Source organism: Talaromyces amestolkiae (assembly GCF_001896365.1).
Source record: "Talaromyces amestolkiae strain CIB chromosome Unknown scaffold26.1, whole genome shotgun sequence".
NCBI classification, from domain to species: Eukaryota; Fungi; Ascomycota; class Eurotiomycetes; order Eurotiales; family Trichocomaceae; genus Talaromyces; species Talaromyces amestolkiae.
The window spans coordinates 485278-509659 of record NW_024468062.1 but is presented as its reverse complement, the minus strand read 5'-3'; the positions used below and the strand labels follow the sequence as shown (position 1 = coordinate 509659).

The 24382-nt window shown below is 46.4% G+C and overlaps 7 protein-coding genes across 7 annotated transcripts; 4 read left to right on the top strand and 3 right to left on the bottom strand.

Moving 5' to 3' along the window:
• Positions 1-447: 447 nt before the first annotated feature.
• Positions 448-2562, top strand: BHQ10_009820 (uncharacterized protein; the record flags this gene model as incomplete). Its single annotated transcript, XM_040882777.1, has 4 exons — positions 448-464; positions 511-2070; positions 2123-2248; positions 2319-2562. 4 exons carry the CDS (start codon positions 448-450, stop codon positions 2560-2562), a joined length of 1947 nt encoding a protein of 648 aa, XP_040738322.1.
• A 715-nt stretch (positions 2563-3277) lies between these two features.
• On the top strand, positions 3278-4020 carry BHQ10_009819 (uncharacterized protein; the record flags this gene model as incomplete). Its single annotated transcript, XM_040882775.1, has 3 exons — positions 3278-3307; positions 3371-3638; positions 3698-4020. 3 exons carry the CDS (start codon positions 3278-3280, stop codon positions 4018-4020), a joined length of 621 nt encoding a protein of 206 aa, XP_040738321.1.
• A 713-nt stretch (positions 4021-4733) lies between these two features.
• Positions 4734-7012, top strand: BHQ10_009818 (uncharacterized protein; the record flags this gene model as incomplete). The annotated part of the gene is made up of 2 exons (XM_040882774.1): positions 4734-6116; positions 6287-7012. The coding sequence occupies 2 exons, from the start codon at positions 4734-4736 to the stop codon at positions 7010-7012; spliced, it is 2109 nt and encodes a 702-aa protein (XP_040738320.1).
• Positions 7013-7487: 475 nt separating this feature from the next.
• Positions 7488-17728, bottom strand: BHQ10_009817 (uncharacterized protein; the record flags this gene model as incomplete). Its single annotated transcript, XM_040882773.1, has 27 exons — positions 7488-7542; positions 7590-7783; positions 9199-9317; positions 9380-9464; positions 9516-9603; positions 9664-9786; positions 9837-9919; positions 9982-10106; positions 10155-10352; positions 10412-10706; positions 10764-10958; positions 11014-11110; positions 11162-11323; positions 11383-11475; positions 11530-11627; positions 11698-12004; positions 12056-12530; positions 12581-13106; positions 13170-14399; positions 14454-14705; positions 14759-15235; positions 15287-15383; positions 15442-15594; positions 15645-16049; positions 16105-16264; positions 16326-17084; positions 17143-17728. 27 exons carry the CDS (start codon positions 17726-17728, stop codon positions 7488-7490), a joined length of 7437 nt encoding a protein of 2478 aa, XP_040738319.1.
• Positions 17729-19157: 1429 nt separating this feature from the next.
• BHQ10_009816 (uncharacterized protein) lies at positions 19158-19975 on the bottom strand (the record flags this gene model as incomplete). Its single annotated transcript, XM_040882772.1, has 5 exons — positions 19158-19229; positions 19283-19485; positions 19549-19754; positions 19816-19850; positions 19916-19975. The coding sequence occupies 5 exons, from the start codon at positions 19973-19975 to the stop codon at positions 19158-19160; spliced, it is 576 nt and encodes a 191-aa protein (XP_040738318.1).
• A 253-nt stretch (positions 19976-20228) lies between these two features.
• On the top strand, positions 20229-21330 carry BHQ10_009815 (uncharacterized protein; the record flags this gene model as incomplete). The annotated part of the gene is made up of 3 exons (XM_040882771.1): positions 20229-20428; positions 20486-20564; positions 20626-21330. 3 exons carry the CDS (start codon positions 20229-20231, stop codon positions 21328-21330), a joined length of 984 nt encoding a protein of 327 aa, XP_040738317.1.
• Positions 21331-21677: 347 nt separating this feature from the next.
• On the bottom strand, positions 21678-23655 carry BHQ10_009814 (uncharacterized protein; the record flags this gene model as incomplete). Its single annotated transcript, XM_040882770.1, has 3 exons — positions 21678-22739; positions 22827-23387; positions 23440-23655. 3 exons carry the CDS (start codon positions 23653-23655, stop codon positions 21678-21680), a joined length of 1839 nt encoding a protein of 612 aa, XP_040738316.1.
• Between the last annotated feature and the right edge of the window lie 727 nt (positions 23656-24382).

Below are 24382 nucleotides of genomic sequence, written 5' to 3'. Positions count from 1 at the left end.
AATCTATATAAATATATTTATTTATTATATATTTAGTTATTTTTTATAGMTTTTTAATATAAGTTATTTAAATATAATAATAAGAGTCAGTAAGGTATTTATACTTATATAAATACTAGACTATATAGAAGATCTTTTCTATCTTAGTTATATTAAGACTTCTAATACTAATTAATTATTATTATTTTATTTACTTAGCCTACCTTATCGACGTCCAATATTGAACCTTTGTGTGGTTTAGTAAAGCCTAGCGTACCTTGACACAACGCTGTTTAACTAAGGTGGATCCAGGTCCGTGACACAAACTAAGGTAGATCTAGGTCCATGATAGCGGCTCSCTTGTAGATTACGTTACGTTACCGATTACATTATGATGTAATCCATCAACATTCTCCGCAACTCTCCAAAGCTCTGCAACTCCCAGGCACATCCTGGCAGTTAATCGCCATGTCACTTGTTGCTGAGTAAGTCTGATCTGCCTGTATATCAAATTGTCGACTAATTCTGTAGGATTGTGTCGCGCCTAGATATCAATATCGATCGATATCACTTCCATGCCATTGCAAACGCAAACACGAACGTGAACACCCTGAACGAATCAACCTCACATGATCGCAACACACGAAGTCTGCAAACTACAGCGCGATCTCTGTCGGTGGACAATCATGGAGTCCTTTCTCGGCGCAATCTGTTGCGGCTTCTGAACCAAGCTTGCAGCGACGATCTGTTTTCGTCTCAGCATCAAGATGGTACTCACAAGGGAGAGTCTTTCGACGAACGATCTTGGTTTTTGGTTGCAAAATTCACCACACAATCATTGGGTACTGTCCTCGGCCTCCTGCTCGAGCAGTCTTCCCTCATTGGCGCTGAAATTGATTACTGGAACGACATCCTCGGTTCAAGCTTATACACTGGACATTACACCATCCAAACGGCGCCCTCGAGGATATGGGGGTGGATGTGGGAAGTCATTTCAAATTTGAAGACTGCATCTGCACGCGAAAATTTGACTTCATTGAATGCAATCAACAGAGATTGGAAACGATTCTATCAGCTCGTGCAAAACAATATTCAACAAGGCCTTTTGAAAAACACAAGAGATGCGCTATCATCCCCACTTACTCGCTACAGATTGCATATGAGACGGAATCGACAGGCTTTGGAAGAGCTCAAAGATTTGAATGCCAGTGCTATTGGTATTCTGCTCGAGGAATGTCTCACATTCGCCAGCAATGAACCAGCGCCAGAAACTAATCAAGTCAAATTCGAACTCGAGAGGTATCACGGACTACACAAAACTGTTTTATTGATGGAGAATACTCTTCGAGATCTTTCACGACCTCTAGAATTACCCAAGAATTTCGAAGAGAATATTTTTCTCGCAACCGACAACGAATTCCAGGAGAGGCAGCGCTCGTCCGTTGAAGAGCAATTTGTGGAGGCTAGTGATGTTATCGAGAGGCTGCTATACGTGTTGAAAGATTGTATTTCAGACAAGCTTGTTTATGACCAAGATTATATCCGCAAGCACGGTCGTCCATCTACCCTCGCTCGTTACTGGTTTCCAATTGCCATTACGTTGATGTCATTAAGTACCTCGCTGCGCCTTCTCACGAGTCATAGAGCCGAGCTAGTGGAATGGGTTTCCGAATTTGGGGCAACTGTCATCGACTTCTGGAGAAATTGGGTTTTGCAGCCTGTGGGCAAGCTTATCGGGACTATCCGGCACGATGAGCAAAGCGAGATCGCGATTATGAGTCGAACCAGCTTGGAGGCAGATAGGCAAAGTCTCGAAAGAATGGTGATCGATTTTGTATCTGACAACAGCTCACAAGGTCAGAGTGGAAGCCTGCAGCCGGATGTTTCGACTATCACGGCACAGGTCAGAGAGGGTGATCTTACTCCTGTATTAAAGGCTTATGAAAGAGATTTGCGTAAGCCATTTATGGGAACGGTTCGGGGTGACCTCGTTCGTGCTCTTCTCATCCAAATACAAAAGACGAAAGTGGATGTGGAATTAGCTATGGGGGGTATCGATGCCTTACTCAAGAGCCAGGAGCTTGTTTTTGGGTTGGTACAACCTTGTTACCGACACAAAAGCTAGATGCTAATGTTTGTCTAGCTTTATCGGCCTAACTCCCGGCCTGCTGATCACATACAGCGGTGTTCGGTGGGTTGCCAGCCTGTTCGATAGCAGAAAGGGCTTCAGAGCGGGGGTTGAAAAACAAAAATTTCGGAATTCCGTGCGGTGAGTTGTGAACTACCGATGATCCAAAGTTTTGCTGTCCATGCTGAACTCTTCTGTTTCTGGGATACAGAAACATCGATCGTATTCTTGGTGCATACCCTACCAACCTCGACAGTGTTCTGTCTTATCGAGACTATGGACTTTGCATTTACGAAGCCCAGATCTTGAAACGCAGGGCTCAATATACCATACCCAGATCTTTCCTCGCCATTTTCCAACAGGATCTGACGGATCTTACAGACCTGAGCCAGGGCGTCAGGAGACAACAAAATGCTCTCCACCGCATCCAGTGGACGTACTCCAAATGGATCTGAAGAGTTGCTTTGCAAATTGCCATCAATCACTTCGCTATCCGTCAAGAGCTTGACACCTTGTCGGTTGCTCGTGTTGTTGTATGTGTCGTATTAGGCGCGTCCACGTGACCAAGAAGGTAATATGCCGACTGGAACCATTCAGAATACGTCGTGTGTTTGGTCCTGATTGTTTTCGAGCATTTAGCCCTGTATAATATCTCTGTGCGAGGGAGACGGTCACCGTCGCTGTAGATGGACATATTTGAAACTCGACAGGGTGCTAGGAAAAACAAAGAAAGGCCGTAGCTGCGACCATTTAGTCTTCGTTCGGTTGATTGTAATATTAAAGGCAGAGAAGTGTTGCAACGATATGCGGACGAGTAGAGCAAAGAAGTGTGCATTGTAGTAGTTGTTGTCGTGCTGACCGATCACCAAGCAGAAGGAACCCCCGCTGCGCCTTCTGATTGGAGCCTCTTCGGCCTAACCTGCTTTGGCCGTCGATCGGACTGGCTTCTCTTGCAATCTTCAAAGAACAACTGCCTAAAACAGTTCCAACAAACTGTTTTCTGCCAAATTTTTTAAAACGTCAATAAGTATTTGTTGTCTCGCTGCATCTCGGATTCTACTACAGCCCGTTCTGCGTGACAATCGGGGCTACTACATACTCATCAACCTGACCGTCCCCCCATATTGCAACCCCGTGTGACATCAACTCTGCGAACAACACATCAACATCATGGCGGGCACAAGGAACTATGACTTTCTAGTACGTATACACTGGAAATCGACTGAAGAAGTGCTGCCTGGTAGCTGACTTGGTGCTGTCTAGATCAAGCTGCTGCTCATCGGAGATTCCGGCGTGGGCAAATCGTGCTGCCTTCTCCGCTTCAGTGAGGACTCGTTCACACCATCCTTCATCACCACGATCGGTATCGACTTTAAAATCCGCACAATCGAACTAGATGGCAAGCGCGTGAAGCTGCAAATATGGGATACAGCCGGACAGGAGCGGTTCAGGACAATCACCACCGCCTACTATCGAGGCGCAATGGGCATTCTCCTGGTTTATGATGTCACAGACGAACGGTCTTTCAACAGTACGTCGAGGACGATTCGATTTTTGGAATAACGGACAGACACTGACTGACTATCGCAGACATCAGAACCTGGTTCTCCAACGTCGAGCAACATGCCAGCGAAGGAGTGCATAAGATCCTCATCGGTAACAAATGCGACTGGGAAGAGAAGCGCGCTGTATCGACCGAACAAGGACAGAAACTGGCCGACGAACTTGGCATTCCTTTCCTGGAGGTGTCCGCCAAGAACAACATCAACGTCGATAAAGCATTCTACAGCCTCGCGTCAGAGATCAAGAAAGTCATGGACAGCACAAAGTCGGAGCAAGCGGGCGGCCAAGGCGTCAACATAGACCAGAATAATGCCGGGTCAAACGGCAATCTCGGTGGAAAGTGCTGTTAAGAATTGTTCTACGGGAAGATGTGATCGAGAAGCCCTTCAGAACTTCACTTGCAGATTCTCCTTTTCGCTCATGTTATGCTTCTGCTTCTACTCCCTTTTATCTCTTATTTCCTGATCTGTTTGATATAGATTCCACTTCGAGGAAGTTATGGAACCGGTACACCCTGCTGCTTGGACTGTTCTGCCATTGTGTTTGTTCGTCATTGTGTCTATAAGTTCTTGACGGTTTTTTTCTTTCTATGTTGGTCATTCTATCGTGCTTGTGGGATCTTTCTGAAACAGCGGTTTTTGTCGATCTTTGTGCTTTCGTTATATCACATACCTTGTAATCTAGTCATCTATTGTAGCCTGAAGCGGCGCTTATGAGTAGGAACTATAGCAGTATGTACTTGATAGATGAAAACCAAGGTTTTGATACATACAGCATGCCAAACAGACATTGAATACTTGGTTATTCCTCTGGAAACGAATTAACTCAAATGATGAACTTGTCTTGAATAAGTAGGAGAAAATATATGTATGTACGAAGCCAGCCAATAGGCTTGCTTATGTAGTCTCTTGCTCCGATGTTTTTTGTATGGCACCCCACTCAACTACTTTTTTCTTTGTCTGGCCAGGCATGCGCCTTAACCCAGGCCTGATTGCGACTACTCCCATGTCCAGCTAGAGTTCATACGAATAGTCATAGCACACAGCCTCGAGCACGAGAGAGCATGGCTGAAGCTCGCGTCTTCACCCTACGGCCGCTGTCAAAACCTCCCCGAAGCGACCTGCGCGATTCCTTCCGCATATACCTCTCGGCAAGCTCGTTGGCTTATCTCAAACTATCCCCAGGCAGTCCCTGCTCGCTTCACTTGGAGGGAGGCATCGAAAAGACTGCTGTGGCATGGAATGCTGTTGGTGACATAAAAACGACGGTTGTGCAAGCGTCGAGCATTTTGCAAGAATGCTACGGTATCAAGCTCGGGGATAAGCTCACCATCTCCAAGCTAGATAGACCACTAAGCGAGGTTGAGAGAGTGCAGCTTGAAGATTGTACTCATCCGGACAAGCTCGCAGTGTACGGACCTTTATCTGATGCTACGGAATCAGCCCATTGGGAATGGGCTCTGGAACATCCCTTATTGCAATGCGGGGTTTTGTCAATCGGCCTTACATTCGATGCTGAGATCAAGGGTCAGTCTAGGACTTTCAAGCTTGTGGACATCGCAACTGCCAACCCAACAGATCAGACTATATCCCTCTTTACCGAGCGTTCACGTGTTCAGATTGGCAATGGGCCGAAAGAAACAAAAGTTCAGACTCTCCTTAAGGTCGACCAAAGTGGTTTGGGTGGGCTCACAGATCAGATACTTCGGTTGAACCATTTGTTGGTGGACTTTAACTTACAAGCTCTGGGGGCAGGCATGCCACAGTTTTATAGACCAAGTCGAGGTATTCTTATTCACGGGCCGAAGGGTACGGGAAAGAGTTCACTGTTGCGCAGATTTGAGGCAGCCGGCTGGCACAAGGCGTTTGCCATCGGGTCAAATCTCCTCTCTCGTAATTCAGGCGACGGTGAGGCAAGATTACGCAAGATCTTCAGAGAAGCTTCTCAGTCGGAGCCCAGTGTGATTATAATCGACCAGATTGATGCAATTGCACCCAAAAAAACGTCTTCGGACGTATCATCCTTAGTTCATGCTTTGTGCGAAAGTATTGACGCGCTGGGAGATGCCAAGGTTCTAGTTATCGCAGCAACACGCCATCCAAATGATGTCGATGACTCACTTAGGACACCCCATCGTCTTTCGGTGGAAGTCGAGGTTTCAATTCCAACAGCGGCTGCTAGAAGAGAGATTTTATGTGCAATACGTGACGGATCATCAGAGCCTAACGACTCTTTATTGGATTTCATAGCAGAGAAAACCCATGGCTATGTTGGCGCTGATCTATTTGCCCTCTTACAAATGATCTGCCGTAATGCCCGGGATCGACTGATTCCTAGTATTGAGTTGGTGAGCTTGKCTACCCCTATCAACAATGAGGCATCTGAAGAGAAGAACCCGGCATGGCTAGTTATAAACGAGGATGATGTTGTCGCGGCCATGCAAGATGTACGTCCTACAGCTATGCGAGAAGTTTTCCTTGAAACTCCTAAAGTGAGATGGACGGATATTGGGGGACAACATGCGCTCAAGAGGCATTTGCGGAAGATGGTTGAGCGGCCATTGAAGGCAAGAATTACTCTCATCCAAAACAAGGATATGATACTGACCTTTTGCAGTTCCCTGAAAGGATGCGAAGACTCAACGTGAAAAGCCGAAAGGGCATCCTGCTCTATGGCCCACCAGGTTGTTCGAAGACGCTGGTCGTCAAAGCTCTGGCTACCGAGGCTGGGCTGAATTTCTTGGCCGTTAAAGGTGCTGAAATTCTGAGCATGTATGTTGGAGAGTCGGAGCGCAAACTCCGTGAGATTTTTCAAAAGGCCCGTGCTGCCAGACCTAGTATCCTCTTCTTTGACGAGATTGATGCCATTGCAGCGAAGCGTAGCGGCGCTAGCGGCGGTGTCAACGTTTTGACAACGCTTTTAAACGAGATGGATGGTATTGAAGAGCTGAAAAATGTCTTGGTTGTTGCAGCGACCAATAAGCCCGGTGTTCTCGATCCTGCTTTAATGCGTCCAGGCCGTTTGGATAATATTGTCTACGTCGGACCACCAGACTACGATTCTCGAAAAGAGATCTTCTCAATATGGACGAGCAAATCAGTCGTTAGCGCAGATTTGAGCATTGATGACCTTGCTGCCAAGACAGAAGGTTATTCTGGTGCAGAAATCGTCAGTTTATGCGAGACTGCTGGAGAAGCTGCGTTAGATGAGGAAGATGAAAAGAATCAACCACAAGAGATTATGTGGCATCACTTTGAGACCGCATTCACTCGAGTCAAAAGCCAATTGACACACGATATTATAGCGGAATATGAGCAGTGGGCCGAGAAATCTGCATTGTGATAGGTTATGCTTGACGAGCATGTTAACATATCATTATACTCTATCATCGCCTTCTTAAGTGGTCTGGAACGCTAGCCTAAGGCACATGGCCGTCTCACGGTCTCCGGCATGGCTAATTTCGCAGCTGACTCTATAAATAGTAGGACTGTGAACAACACAGCTCACTAAAACCAATGGCCAGGTATGCGGGTCTGGATAGCGATTACCGGGCTGGAGACATTTTCGTTCCTCGGATCAGTACGAAGCCCAATTGCAAGAGACGCTATTGTCAACATCATCGCGCAGCGGCAACACGTATCGATTTATGTATGCATAGCGTTCGCTAGATAATATAGAACTTGAAAAGAGGGCAAAGAAAAATGAAGATTCGCTAATACAGCACTTGCACTCTACAAGAGCTGTAGATGTAGTACTTCCTATCAACCAATCAGAATTGACCTGATATGCGGGGGCATTAGCGCACTCAGCTTGCCGTCTAAGCGCGCGCTTTGTCGCGTAGCTCGTACAAAGCATTCCTCTGCAAGCTACAACTACATAACCTCAGCTGCAGCGATTCAGAGTCCTGTAATGTCTCAACGATAGGACATTTTTATTGCGCTTCTCGAATCCAAAAAAAACTTCCTCAACGTGAAAATAGAACACACGGTCTCCCGCCTCAATGTCAAACAAATCGCCCTCGATGTCCCCACGACCTAGAATGTGCCAGTCCGCGTCTCCAGGTGCGCGTTCAAGATCACCAAACATGAGCCGCAGTCCGAGCGAAACACGAAGCTATAAACGCGGCAGATCACGAAGTCCGTCATTTACACCTGAACGTGGAGCTTCGCGGAGCCCTCGACGCGGGAGCGGTAGATGGCCACGAGACCGGAGCTATTCCAGAAGCCTTACTCCTGAGAGTCCCAAGAGAAGTTCTAAGGTAAGCAATTGAGACCGGTACTGAGCGCTAGAGGGAAAAATTGCGACAGAGTAACACTCATTGGAACGTCAATTTGCTGACGAAACTATATAGATCGTTGTCGAAAAATTGACTAAAAATGTAACGGAAGAACACCTCTACGATATCTTTGGCACTTTTGGCGAAATACACAGCATTGATCTTCCTTTGAACAAGACATGTATGTAACTGTCTCCACTCTACATTACTTGAGTAAGATTTGCTAATATTTCCCTTGTTTAGTCATGACGAATCGAGGCACCGCGTACATTCTTTACCATGACGCCGCTGATGCTGAAGCTGCCGTTTCGAATATGCATGAAGCTCAGATCGATGGCGCCGTGCTCAAAGTTTCTATCGTTTTACCCAAACGAATGTTCTCTAGGAGTCCGCCTCCAGCCAGAAGACCAGGACCAGACGATAGATCCATTTCGCCCCGACGACATGCATCTGGCCATGAGCATCCATCTCGGACATCACCACCCTCAAGAAGACGGTCTCCAAGACGTCCCATAAATGGTGGGGCAGAGAGACATGATATCTATCGCCCAAGATCATTGTCACGCTCTGCATCCCCACGACGCTCTAGAGCCCGTTCATACTCTCGCTCTGACTCGGGCTCCCCACCAAGAAGACGCAGCCCACCGAGAAGACGCTCAAGGAATCGTAGACGTCGAAGTCCAAATTACAGTAGCTACAGCTCAAGGGCCAGCAGCTACTCCGGTAGAAGCCGCAGCCCCAGTAGGAACAGGCCTCAAAGGTCTAACAACAGACGGAGATGAGCTCAGTTTGATTAGCGCATGCTACCAAAATCTCATGCTCATCCGCGGAATCAAGGTCACTCTTACGGTGACAACAAAACAGCTCTAAAGACAACCACTTGCTAAAGGAATGGCATTACATTACATAAGCAGATGTCATCCTGTATGACGGCTTCTCATTCAGTCACGATGTAATGCAAAAAAAAAAGATTTGGCAAGTTGCGCCTATCAAAAAAACGGACMCCAGCCAATGTACATGGCGGCCAAGTTCTTTTTATCCGTGGCCTTTAATATCAATTCATCCACATGTCCATCTACCGAAAGCGGCACCGACTGACGAGGCAATAGACCTCTCAGCTTGTTCCTGATGCTCTCCATAACACCCTCTGGTGTATCCGGTACATCTTTGTGAGTTCGTCTCTGTCATTACACAAGATCTAGTCAGCATTAAGTCTATACAAAAGTCTTTAGGGTGACAGTGAATAGCTCACCTTTTTCCCAATGAAGTCTGTTGTGGGGTCGTATAAGAAGGTTTCCATGATATTCATAAGCGCGTCTTCATTTTGTCGTAGCAACCCAAGCGTTATCTCACACGTCCTTCGGAAGGGCCCTGTACGACAACGTAGTGAGTTTTGAGCATTCAGTACTAGAGGAAGACAGCGGTTTGTTTACCATTGTAGCCATATGCCCCGAAAGCATCGACCATGTTATGCGTAAGCCGGAATGGGACCACTTCAGGTTTCTCAAATGTCAAACCCTATATAACCAGATTAGATAACAGCTTACAAACTCGTATGATAGAGCGCACCTTATCGAAAAGACAATTAAAGTCAACGTGTAATATGCCTCCTGTACTTTCCTCGAACAGTATGTTTTCACCGTGACGATCACCCAATCTAGCAGTTGATTAAGATCGGTATCCGATAGATATTATGACTTGATACGTGAAGACTTACCCAAGAACGTGCCCGACCATTGACATGACAGCACTAGTTCGAGTAAATCGTAGCCGTGCTTCTAACCATGCCCCTGGATCTGGGAACATCTCAACGAACCACTCATGTAGAACGGGAGGAAGTCTATACAATATTAGTTATGTCATACGTCTCAAAGAGGTAGAGCTTCTCACCTTGACAGAATCATTGTTGTAAAGACAGGAAGCTTGTCATTATGAGAGCAAGCATCGTTTAGATAATGGCGAATCTCATTGAACTTTCCACCGCAAACTTGTTAGCATTTGACTATGATCATTCATTGACTTCGAGGAATCTCACGTTCGGAATTATGCCCCTTTCTCGAAGGAGTTTCATGACAATGTCTCGTAGAGTGCGTAGATTATCAACCCACTCTATCAGTCCACATTCCTCATTAAGGGGCGTCACGGCATATGTTTTGATATCTTCCCAGAGTCAGTATCAATCACCCAAGTAGGGCAAGAAGCACTTACACATTCGTCGTTTGACTGAATCGACGTCCTTCTTGAGGAAGCCGTTAATCATGTTGTTGAATTCCATCAGACGTTGGTCCTTTCTCAGGTCGTCTTTCGGCTTGCATAGAAGACTGTAAACCTTTCCATCGGTACCCAGAATGCTAATTTTGCGTGGCTTCTGCAGCGAATTGAGGACCAGTGCGTCGTCGAGGACCTCTGGTCGATTGTTAGCTTCAAGTATGTCACTACAACGTTTCATGTGATGAGCCACTCACTTTCTACGCTAACAACATCACCTGAAAAAGCGTTGAACTGTTTGATGAATGTCTGATCATGAGATGGTGGGAGAATCGGGGTTAGCATGCTCTGAAACGGCACGACCAATCGACACGGGGCGACTTTGTGATTGAAACCCAGGCTGCGCGAGAGGCTTATTTTAGTTGTCCCTTTCTCCTCGACTCGCGCATTGCATAGACTCAGTAGTTCTTCGCCAAATTTCTGTCCTCCTTTAATCATTGAGCCTAGTTCTGATGGCGTGAAACCGCTCTTGTTCAATTTTTTGTTCACCTCCTTGGCTAATGGTTAGACAGGTAGTCTTCAATGATGGAGGATTAAATGAGGCCTTACCGTTATCTTCTTGAGACATGTCATGCCTCTTGAAGCGCGGTCTTTGGATGAAGATTTAACCAGAGCTAAAACGGTCCATAGACCCTGACGCGGAAAGTTTACAACAATCTTGACGACTACACTGGTCAATATCTCATGTACTGTGTCATTCGCATGGCAGATTCTAGCAACGAGTTGGGAGAGAATTGTGAAGAGCTATCATTATTGTCAGCAAATAATAAAGATCAAGTATGAAAAATATCAACCTTACCACTTCCGGCGGTATTCGATTAAGATATTTCTTCAATTGATAATGCATTTCCTCTAAGCACTTCTCTCGTTGAGCGTTGATCTGTTTCTGGAACTCGCTTGAAGCAATGTCAGCTTGAGTCTCTTTGATCAAGCCTTTGGGAACTTACACATTGTCTCCTCTCTTTGGATCAAAGGCTAAGTTCACATTTGATGCATGATCCAGCCATAAAGTTAAAATCTTTGGTAAACTTTGGAAGACAAATTTGTTCCCGCTGAACAAGGATCTAAGGAAGTTTTCAATGGCTAATTTGGAAGCCTCTCCGCTCAGACTGGGATTAGATCCGTTAGTCACAGTATGGTCAGAAGTTATGATCTCTGCATGACCTACTAAATTTGAGATTGTTTGCCGGGTGGCTTTGCCCTCTCGGACTCGATGATCTTATTGTAGTGCTTGCCCAAATAGAAATAAGCCTTTTCCCATCTGCACGAGGTTGCTAGATTAGTTATCCCAGAATCACAGGTACGTGTTGCTTACTTGCTGAATAGCTTGATCGCCTCCCGATAACTTTGGACAATTGTCTCCGAGTGAGTCTGCCCAGCTCGATCCGTCCACTTTGCAAGTAATAATTGGGCCTAATTTCCCGTCAAAATGACTGCTTCTGAAATATCCTACAGTATTCTCAACGTGCTCATCAACACTTACCTTCGCTGCGAGAATATTTTGTGTAGTTTGTCTCTCCCCAGTCATTGAGACAGACGCTCTCACTGACATTGCAGAATCCTCAGCAACAAAAGCATTGGCAGCGATGGCACCCTTGAGCGTTTGGATTGCCTTCCGATGATGTCCATCAGTCCACATCAGACGCGAATGCTCGATTGTGGCTGACTTTGCTTTCAACTGTGCAGCATGCATTACAGCGTTGTAAGCCGGGCCGATGTGACCATTCTTTCGGAAGAGTCGGGCACTCTTGAGCCAGACAGCAGCTATGTCTGGTTCTGAAAACCCAGTTCTATACCATGTATTAGAACTCTAATCAATTGTATAACGTCATTTTACTCACGACAGCTCCATAGCAGCACGCCTTAAACCTAGGAGATATTGCTTTTCAGATATGTATACGCCAAGGAGATCAAGACGGTGGTCCAACGTGTCGACGAGCTCAGTTTTCGTCATTCCCGTCTGAATGTCTGCGTTCACGATAGCTTCGACATCAGACAAGGCATGTAATTGGAGCAGCATATCGTGAGACGTCTGTAAAGACATAGTTGAATTTGCTGTCATTGACCTTGTAGTATTCAGCCGTAATTTCTGGACGATTTCGTTGAATGCAGATTTGTCGCCATTGCGCAGAGCGTTGAGGGCTGAAGCTATGCCAACAGTAAAGTCTGTGGCATTTTCCTTGGGGCAGACTTTGAGATATTTCTCGAGCTTGGACCATTTTCCAGTTGAGATGGAAGCTTCCAAAGCAAATGGGAATAATTTGGAGGGATACTCTTCGGACTCGCTGAATGTTTCAAATCTGCTTAGGAGTGCATCTACCAAAATTCAGTGGATGAGCGATAGCATAGAATTTTGGGTAATTTACCTTGTTGACCAGACTCCTTCAAGCAAGTGAGCAGGTTCAACTGCGTGTCGGTGTTATTTGGATCCTCATCCAATTGCAACTCATACCAACTCTGAGCAGCAGCCCMCCTGCCACTTTTTCGATGCTCGAGGACCTGCTGATCAACATCAAGTACATGTAAATACGTAGAAATACCTTCAATGCCATCAGGCTCATCGATCTGGGTATAAATCTCCTGTAGACGTTGGTAGAGAGGTTCCAGATCGGTCTCATCTCGCTTCTCATTGTAGCTTTTGCTTTGTCGGATGTATTGCTCCCAGTGGAAAAGCGCTCTAGAGAAAGACTTGCACTCAACGGCTCTCTTTGATATAACTTCCGGAGGAATGGAGGACAATATCTGCTCTACGCTCTTGATTTGGGCCGAGGAAAGATCAAGCATTAGTTCTGCTTGTGTGCTTTTCCCAGAAAGATTGCTTGCGATTATAGCATGCTGCTTCTTCTTGGCTTGCAACCACCTTAGCAGATAATCAAGGACACTGAATACGCTCTGTGGAAAGATTTAGTAGATATATACACCGGTCAATTTCAAGGGACAGCCGAACTTGCTTACCTCACTGCATAGAAGAACATTCTCTCTCACACGAGTACTGCCTTCAGGTGAAGGATGAGACAGAACACGGACCAACTCCTCGCGAATCTCACGCTTATGCTCTTCATGCCCATCTGCTGCAACATTCAGCACAGCAAACGGCAAGATGAAGGCCGGAATCGCGATGTCTTGGTCACGAATGATTCGAGCAAAGACTGAGAATATCATCTTAACATTGGAGCTATAGGACTTCTGAAGTAGGTCCATGACGAAGGCACGTAGCCATTTGCCATAGCTCATATCCGGTGAAAACAGAGGATACGTGCATTCTGTTTTTGCTGCACCCAAAGTTATAGAGTATCTTGATGTGAGGAAAGGGGTCACCGTATTCCTCACAATCTCAGGTAAATTGAGCCAGCGCCTGTGTTTTTCATTCTTTTCGAGGTCGTCAGATGGCGTTGTGATTTCTGTAGTAATATGACTCGCGCTCATGAGAGCCTGCATGCCGTAAGCTAAAAAGCTCTGCGCTCGAGTATTTGAGGCTGACAGGAAAGCATCGACGAGGACATTCTGAAGGAAGAACATTGTAAAGTCGAAGGTTTCCTCCGCGCGAGCAAAGTTCGAAAGAACGACGATATCTTTCTTCTCCTTTGTGATTTCGACCCTATTTGGGTCCAAACATCCTATTAATCCAAGAGCACGTGCTGTTGACATGGCAATTGTGTCCGATTCGGACTGAAACTTTACACAACAATCGAGAAGAGAGCGGGTTAGTTGTGCAACGCCGCTGTTTGATTGATGATTCAGTAAAGTCCTGTGCAGAATCTCATTTTTCTCATCGAGAAAGGGGACTAGCTCTTGCAAGGCTTGCTCGACGACAGTGAGACTTTCACTTTGGCAGCGGACGCTGAATGCTACTAAGCGCTCACTTATGTCCATAGAGCCTTTGAAATTTTTGATCTGAGTTTCGAAACGAGACATTTCGGGGATATATAGCAATGATGGTAGAGTCTGAAAAATTTCACGTAGCTGATACCCATGATGTTGAAATAAATGATCCATTAGAACCAGAGCCATTTGCTTACTTCCTTCCTGAATGACAGGCCAGTATCGAAGAATGATTGCGATCGACTGATCGATAAGTGCTTCAACCTCGTCAGGCTCGAGATGAGTGATCAATATACACCATACAGCAAATGCAAGATCACACAACTCCTCGACCTCGAGTGATGATCTAAGGCAAGAGCAAATCTGTATGACCATGAGTTAGACCAACAGACGCGAAAACTCACGGGCAAGACAAACCTGGGGAATAGCAACATTGACATGACCTCTAGCAAGCTTGATCATTTCACCAATGGCTATGATATTGCGCTTTTTCTCCATATTTGAGTAGCGTATGCGGACGTCATTCACGGTATCGGAAAATTCTGTAATCAGACCCAACAGGTGCTCCTCTATGAAGAGGCCAACGTCTGGGCGGGATTTCGGATTTGAACTCCCCGAAGAGTGCTTGGAGGATATGAGCTTGGCAAGCAGGCGGAGTGCACCGTCAAACTAAATAGATGTTAGTGAACAATTTCATAGCGATGTATGTGAGCTAAATAGACCTTTCCATCATGGCCATCACCAGCATCACCCATGTTCTTCAACAGCTCCCGAGTAATAGGAATTGGTTCTGTCTTGAGTAACATTGTGACTGAAGTTTCCTTGAAGTTGGGGTCAATTTCAACCAGAAGCGAGTAAATCATAGCCTCGGGATTTTCCTCCGGTTGACTCAACAAGTATGCGATGATTGATGCAAAATTGTTACGCTCCATGCAAAGTTCGAAGGCTGACTTCGAGGGATAAGCTGCAGCAATCCTCGTGATGATATCTCGTCTACGGGTGTAGACAAGATATGGTAACGTGTGGACCTCAGTCAATTGTAGGAAGCTGTCAACGGACATGCCCAATAGATCACACAGCTGCTCTGCCATGTGAGGCCGGTTCCTCAGATTCTTTACCACGGTCACCGACAGCGATCTCCAAAAAGGACGAAGGAGACCTGCGACAGTTGTTGATGATTCTTGTGAGAGTTTCAGGAGCTACAGGCTATGTTTAGTTCAAGACGTTGTGGTAAAATGACCACGACTTACCTCTGTATAAGCTACAGCACAAATGTATGGGTTTGCATGTCCCAGATACTCCAAAAGACGAAGAAGTATAATATTCAGCTCTTCATCTTCAGATATCCTAATGAACTCTGTTAGCAAATTGGATTGAACTATCGTGCTTAGGTTCAAGAACCCACTCGGCTAGTCGGCACAAGGTCAAGATGCAAGTCTCCTGAGAAGGGATATCCGCTCTCTCTGAGACGCTTTTTAGGCACTCGAGGATGATGACGAAGTTCTGCCGCCGCACTTGAACATCCACAGCTTTCTGTAGAAAGCAAGGCAAGATGTGTCTGTTCACAGATCAGAATGATTTTTCACTCATAAAATTATAGATACTAACCCAGTAGTAATCCGCAATTCTCTCGAGGCAGCTTTCAAAGAGTGGAGGCACAATTCACCAATTGGTGAGGATTTAACTGATAGGTTCTTAATTCCAGGTTCATGATATAGGAACCGTCTCGCGGCAAGCAAGTATGATATTCGTAAGGGTGGGCTGCGTAAAGTTTTAGGCAGAAACTCAAGGAGGAACTCTTGAATCTCATTGACTTTGTCACCATGCCAAGGCACATATCCATCTGAAATAATTCGTTCTGAGTCACAAACACGACAGTGGAAGGCGCCTGGCATTTGCTTGGACGTGCATATAGATCCGTTGGATTTACGTGCTGCTGAAATGCATGGATAAATTGCAATTGAGCCAAAGAACTCGCACTTTTGTTGGTCCGAGAGATCTTTGTACTTTTGCCTTGAACAGCGTCAGTCCTGGAGTAGTCAACATCATTGGAAGGTCCTAGAGTTACCTCGCAGCTTGTGCCAGCTCATCAAAGCTTGTCACATCATTAGAGTCAATGATCTTGGCAGCTTTTTCGAGGATTTGCTGGGCTATGGCTTTCTCGCCAGATATAGGCTGAGGTTCGGATAACCGAATGCGCTTGGGAGCACGATGAGCCAGCTCATGCTCTTGAGGCAAGAAAGCTTATTTAGTATACTTGTTCCTTATAAAGAAATTCTCGGGTCTTACCATGTGGATAAAAAGCCCTCTGGGAATCGATCAACTCTTTGACCAGGTTCTGTATGTTCTTGTTAGAAGCAACTCTTTCAGCGTTGAAGTTCGAATTTACTTGGAACGAAGACGAATAAGCGACAAAATGCTCGTCTATAGCTTGTATGTCAACAAGTCTGGGGATCAGGACGTTTTGTATTGTCATTCTCGTCACGAGTGAGGTCTTTTGGCTCTCCTTCAAGCCTTCTAAACAATGATGCAAGGCCTGTTCAACCTGGGGTTCACGGCTGAGACTGGTGTCCGAGACGGCTACCGTCAGTACTTCGATTAGTATCTTGCTAGCTTGAGCGTTCAAAGATCCGATATCGTTATACTCTAATGATCTTGTTAGCAAAAAGTCGGCGAAGTAAAGGTACCCGATAATAGGGTCGATAATGAAGCGCCTGGCGTACGTGCCACAGCGCCTGATTAGCGAAACGAGCCATTTCCCTATGCGACCAGCTAGATTCAGAGATGTTGTGAAATCCTGTACAATGCCGGCTGCCGAGAAACTACCCGGCTTCGATTCTACAGGAGAAAGGAGTGCTTCTAGGATTTGGAGAAGCATAAACATGGCACGACCGATGTCTCCAAAGCGGATCGGAGACTGGAAAGGCCGTCCTGATAAGTTAAGTTTGGCTGTTAAACGTTTCTCGAGTGGGCTTCCAGGACCGGGTAGAGTGATGTCTGACATTGCAATTTTTGAAAAATCGACCATCTCCAAGGACCGTATAATGTCTGCAATATCAGAAATTAGTAGATTTATTGAATCTAAGATACAAGAACATATGCCTACCCGTAGCTAAAGCACTTAGTATAGTTGACACAGAATTCCTTGGAAATCGAGGAGCTCGAAACATGTCATGTTGAGAACGAGTGAGCATAATCAGGAGGCCCTTGATTTTGGTTTCCACGCCATCCAGACGCACTTTGACACCGAGATCGACCAATTCAATGATCAGCCATAGATGAAACGGTGATGGGGTATCTTGACCGGGTATTTCCGCGTCAACATCCCCTCCATCGAGCCCTCTTAGCGAATTCTCAACGAGCAGTTGGACAATATCGAGACAGTCCAAAAGACGTCTCTCTGTCTCATCACGAGGAAACTGAATGTCTACCGCAGTGACTTCGGCAGCAACCTTGAGAGCGACTTGTATAAGAGCTTGCGTGTTCTTGACATCTTCAGCAGTCCGAGAAAATGACCCAGGTCCCTTTTCGGTCAACTCCTTACGAAGCTGGGAGATAGTATCAAATGCTTCTGAAGACAAATGACCTGGAAGMAAGCTGTTTAATATTGATGAAGATGTCGGGTCTGCAGCGTTGAAGTTTCCATTTGTGGACTGTAAGCCTCGAGGCCGTGGTTCCTCGTCCCCTGCCATGGTCCCCATTCAATCGTGTCCATGGATGGTATTCCTAGAAGTGCATGGAGCACAAAGATGAGAGGCGTGTAGGTGACATAAACAATGCTAATTCAAGAGGCTAAATACCGGCAAATGCAGTCGTCGACTTGTGATGTCCAGTATCAAAGATATCAACAAGATTTCATTGGCTGTTCTGATTACCCGTCAACACGCACAAGGCTGCAAGGCTCCAAGGTGTCGAAACAGAGAGCCCCACAATCGTGACTGATACCGTAATTCTGCCGTTTGATACCATCGTACGTGACTTTTGCATGGTGTATTCACGTTTCTTCACATACATGGTACTGTAATTCTGATATCGAAATCTCTGTGACAATACAACAATATCTTCAACAAACGATATAGCTGACTCTCTGACTGATCTAGACATCTTTACAACAGACTTTTGTTAAACTGGCCGCCTACAACAATGGCTTCAGGATGTGAGACCAATTCAGAATATGGCGACGTCACTCAAGAAGATCAGGAGAAATTTATGAAAGAGGCACTCTTAATGGTACTGGAATCTTCTCTCATTTTCGACTTTGTTTCGTGGACTAATACATCGAATTTAGGGCGAGAAAGCTTTGGCAGCTGGTGAAACTCCAGTAGGATGTGTCCTTGTACTACAAGGCAAAATAATAGGATCAGGGATGAATGATACAAATCGGTCTATGAATGTATGTTTGATACAACATGAAACATCTTCATGTACAAATGCCTGATCAAAGGGGATCCGATAGGGCACAAGACATGCAGAATTCCTCGCAATCGAGGAAGCACTTCAGACATACCCTAGGTCGATTTTCAAGCAAGTCGATCTATACGTGACGGTCGAGCCGTGCGTGATGTGTGCTTCGCTGCTGAGACAGTATAACATCCGGCGAGTGTTCTTCGGCTGTGCCAATGAGAGGTTCGGTGGTACTGGGAGTGTTTTATCACTACATTCAAAGTCAGTTCTTTAGTCGCTTGCAGTCCTCGTGGTGTGTTCTCAGTGCTAAATTATCGGCAGTCCCTCTATAGACCCGCCTTATCCGGTGTATAGCGGGATATTCAAGAACGATGCAATCATGTTACTGCGGCGATTCTATATTCAAGAAAATGAAAATGGTATGTATGCGTGCTACTTAGAACTGAAATCAAAAGCTGATTTTAGCGTAGCACCGAATCCGAAACCAAAACGAAATCGTGAATTGAATACCGAGTTTGCAAGTGACGTGAAGATGGAATGAATTTATTTTTCATAGATTGTTTCGCAACAGATCTCTTTTAGTTCTTGATGCTTGGTGGCAACACGATGATAAATACAATAGCAGACACGACGGTTACTCACAACTCCTTCAGAACATATTCATTGGAATATAGCATACACACGAGACTAGAAAATCTATGAAAACGACTGACAGCTTTATTTGCCCAAGCGCTCCGCCTCGAGCTCTCTCTCAGCCTGCTGATAATACTTGGCTGTGTCGATACCGTGCTATATCAAAGTCAGCTATAGATCTTGAAAGAGAGCAAAATGGTCCAGCATACCTGGTTATGGTTCACCACATTGAACCATGGAATAACATGGGCAAAGAGACCGGTATATCGCGAGTTACGGGCGGCAACGCCTTGGAGGTATTCTGAGAGTTGTGATTTGCCGTAGAGTGGCTCCCCCTTCTTGACCTTGTCGACCATTTCGCGCATATCCTTTTCGACCTCGCGTGTGTTTTCTGTGAAGCCGTAGAAGCGGTCTATTTGATCGGGGTGTTAGTTATTGAAGAATATTTTACCGATAGTGGTGTAATGGAACATACTTATAGATCTCTGGTAGAAAATGTGAACGCCTCCGAGAATACCAATTGCAGTTGCCAAGCGCATCACCGGTGCGAATCCTCCCTTTCCGACGTGAGAAGGACTGAACTTTTCCATAAGCCAGAAGGCGAGCGGGGAGGCAGCTGCGGCGGCACCTCCGACAGCGTAGTCTGAAGCTCGAGCATAACCGAAGACTCTCTTAATATGTCTACCTAGAAAGTTAGAGATCCATCCGCAGTATAGCATTGACATAAGAGCGCATCGGGAACTGGAATTGGGTGCCATACGGGTCGGAATCAATTAACTGTTTCACGGAAAGAACTCGAATTAGCAGGACTCCAAGCAATTGTAATATCATTCCAGTCTTACAGGGTAGTCAGTCTTGACCCCTCGAGGGGGCACGATAGCCTTTGTGGGTTCAATGGCCATTATATCGGAGGCTCGTTGCTCCCAAGTGCTGGGTTTGAGACGTCGGGGTCGTTGGGTTAAAAGGTGAGGTCGAACTCTCCGGATGTCGCTGAGAGGTGTGGTCGGCGACGCTATACCGGATATAGTTAGATTCTGGATGATTCCCGATTGGGTTAAATGATCACCAAATGTTCCGTCGCGTCGAACGCGAGCCAGAGATGTCCTCATGACAGTCTTGGGTTGAAAGTAAAGTTGAATCAAAAATAAATACAATATGTCCGAGATTGACGACCTATTCGACTACGACGCCGGTCTTGACGATGTCCTGAAAAATCTCCCATCAACTCAGGACAAGGAAACGTCACAGACGCAAAACAACAATCATGACGCCGACGCGACCAAAGTCCTAGGTTTGGACGCAGATATAAAACCTACCAAGCAAAGAGTGCCCATAGCTAAGCTCGACGAGGCTCGGTATGTTCACCCAGCCGTTCCAGCGTACTATATGCTAATTGTATAATCATTGAAAAGCCTCCTTTCACAAAAAGGCATCCCCAAACTACGAAAGGACGTCAGAACCAAACTCAAATTCAAAGGCAAGGGCCACGAGGTCGGTCCATAATATTTTATTTCTTTACAGCTAAATGTGCCTCATTGACTGTCGTTACTAGTACTCCGACCTGGGACGCCTCCTGAACTTCTACCAACTATGGCTCGACGATCTGTATCCCCGCGCGAAATTTGCAGATGGTCTCGCCATGATTGAGAAATTGGGTCATACGAAGCGCGTGCAGATTATGCGGAGGGAGTGGATAAACGAGGAGAAGCCGGATTATCGTAGACGTGACGACGACAGTACCGATGACTATGGTAACCGCGACAATGACAATTCTACTGCGGAGAGGAACGGGCCGGCAGATGCAACTACCACGATTAACGACACGAGAAATGATACTTCACTAGAGGATGAGCTGGGAGACTTATTTGCCGAACGTCCAAGACGCAGCTTCGCGCCAGTTCAGGACGCATCCACCCGACAGAATGACGACGCACCACCCGACGACGACCTGGACATGCTGTTGGCAGAAGCAGAAAACGTCACCTCCGCGCCAAAGAATAATAATACATCGATCGAATCACCAAGTGGGAATGCGCCACCAGACGATGATCTTGACATGCTGCTAGCCGAAGCCGAGAATACCAGTTCCACTACGAGGCAAGCCGCGCCTACTGAAGCAGCTGCAAATCAGCCCGTGACAGAAACGAATAATGATAATAATGATGCACCGCTGGACGACGATCTTGATATGCTGTTAGCTGAAGCGGAGGATATTGCACAAGCTGGGAATGGTGGTCGAAAATCGATATTTAATTAGTGGAACAGCTATATTTTTGAATGATGTCTAATGAGACAAACTACAAGCCATACTCTCCTTGTGTTGTAGGCCGGCTGCGGCAAGTGCAATGCATGTTTATATAAGTTCGGGGCACAAGACGTTCAGACTATAGGGCTTGTATGCCCGAGAGTCTGACATCAATGCCGGGCAATGTAGTGCCAGCCAATCTAGTGTGAGGCTACGAGGCATATCTCAATCGTTAAGACCAATGTGGAACAGGACTTCAGGCGGAACAGATCATATATAATATGTAAATAATATGTAAATACAGTTTATCATAAAAGGCGCCGTCTATCTAACTTGCTGAAAATTCTAATTTACCGAATTTAATTCTTCTTGTTCCACGCTCCGATAGCATCATCAACCAAGTTTCGGTATTCCTTTTGCTTGAAACACTGCTCCAGGAAGACCTTGTATTTGGCCTCAAGGAGAGCCTTCTCGGTCTTGTCGGTTGTAGGAACCACCTTGCGACCAGGCTTGCTCATCTTGTCCATGATAGACCACAGATCCTCGGTTTTGCCTTCTCCATCGGCACTGGCAGCCTTGGCACCAAGCATGGCGGCACCATGGCAGACAGCAGCCTGGACGTAGCGAGGGATAAGAACGGGGATGTTACAAGCGGATGCAATGAGCTTGACGAGAATCTCGTTCTGGCACTGAGATCCAGACATGAAAATGGAGTTGATGTTGTGGCCGGCCTCGTTCAAAGTATCTACAATCTGCTTTGTTTGCAATGCAATGAACTCCAATGTAGCGTAGTAGTGGATGGCGAGACTGTCCACCGTCTTGTCGCTGGTTAGTCCAACAATAGCACCAGCCATACTGGGGTCAGCAATTGGGGAGCGGTTGCCAAACAGATCTCCGTAGAAGAAAAAGTGGCGGCCAAGGTAAGAAATACTAGGTGCCTGTTGGTCCTCCATCATTTCTTTCAGATGCTCATTCAGGTATTCGTAGATGTTGGTGTGGTATGATTCGGCAACGGAAATAGCCTGGTTGAAAGCAGGGTGCGTCTCAATGACATGCTTAAGCAACTCTCCAGTGGCGGATTGTCCACCCTCTGTCATCCAATATCCTGGAATGATGGTGTCTCTGTAAGGACCCCAAACACCAGGCACGAAGACGGGGTTTGGGGACATGGCCAGGTGGCATGTCGATGTTCCAGCAACCGCGGCGAGACGGCTGAAAGCCTGAGTACGGTCATTCTTTGCGACATCTGCGTCGATCTCGTCGCCCTCGAGGTTGACCTTGGCTCCGACTGTTCCGATCCACCCGGCGTATGCGTCAATAACACCGCTACCAATTGCGATACCCGAGGGAAGTCCGAGCTCGGCAGCGGCCTTGTCACAAAGTGTTCCGACGAGTTCACCTGCACTCAGGTAATCGCCGTTCTATATGATGTTAGTAATCATTCATCAAGAGAGGAAATGATATCAAGCAAAAAGAAGAATGAGTAAAACGAAATGAAATAGGCTCACCACCCCGTCGACACCACCCATGCGCTTGTAGTCCTCGGTGACCAACTCCTCCAAGCCAATTTCCTTCAGGAAATCGTCCTGCCAACCCTTGACACTTCCATCCACACCAACGGGTACATATCCCTGCTTGCAAACAACACTGCAGAAGCTACGCTTCTCATTACCAGTAGCAATATGAGTCAACGCGTCTGCCAGATCGTAAAACTTGCACTTTTCAAAAAGGTCCTTGGGCATGTTGTTCTTCAACCACAGGACCTTGGGAATTTCCATCTCAATGGACATCTTTCCGCCAACATAGCGGAGGAGGTTGTGGTCAGTGGAGTTGATCAAATCGGTTTCCTCAACGGGACGGTGATCCAACCACAGAATGACGTTGCGGTCAGTGTCGAAGTTGGGACCGGTCACGGAGACGGGCTCATCGGTGTCGGTTGAGAATACGGCCAGGGAGCAGGTGGCATCAAAGCCAATACCCCGCACGAATTCGGGGTTGATGTTGTGCTGGCTGATAGCACGCTGGACGGAGATGCAGATACATCGCCAGATATCGGAAGTAGATTGTTCCTAAACAATCTAAGTCAGTAGGGAGTCTCGTTCGCTGTCTACAGTCACATACATAGTAGCTCTGCTGAGGCTGCCACAAGCCAATGTTCTCCGAGGCCAATCCCACAATATCACCCTTGTCGTTGATGATACAGGCACGGGCGCTCCCCGTACCAACGTCGATACCAATATAGTAGTCCATTTGCGCTTGCACAGCTTCACGGTCGTCTGTCGAAGCCTGTCGAGACGTCTGCCGGGAGGGCTGACGACGGTAGGGTAGCGAAGCCATAGCGATCTATTTATGTGTCTTGTGGACGGCGGTCCAAATCGACGTCAGTAGTACGATTGGCTGGCGGTGGTGAGAAGAACGATGATGGCTGGGGGATTTCAATTCGGGCAATGTCCGAGTAACAGTAACGGGCAATCAAGGAAGATGGAAGGATGGGATGATTGATTGATTGATTGATTGATTGATTGATTGACGGATTGTCAAAGAGACTAGGTTACACCACGCTGTTGAAATTTGACAGGGAGGTATAGCATGCTAGGATGTGAGAGGCGTAGTAGAGGGGAAAGAAAGACAGGGGAATTGAGCTGTTAAAGGACTAAGAGATCATCGTGAGTGCGGTGTAGCTAGTACTACTAGGAAGGAAGGCACTTGGGTCGTCGTGGGGAAGGACCCAACCCACCACTGCGTCATCGGCGGTGGCACTTTCCTATCAGCTCCCTAAGTCACCACTCCATGTATTTATTATGTTTGGGTACATATGACAAGTAGCATGCCTGTACACGATGCCAGCAATTGAGGTAGCACGGGATATCTTGAATAAGATGCTTCCTCAACAAGTCAACAATTAATTTGATGGATCTAGATTCTACAGGCCCTGTAAGAAACTAAATAAAACTGAACTCATCACATGATTGCTCGCACGGAAACGGCGCTTAACTCGCGGGGGCTCGAGACGGGCTGGGCTCGACGCGGCGGCTTACCTTCCTGGCACTAACCAGAGGAAGTT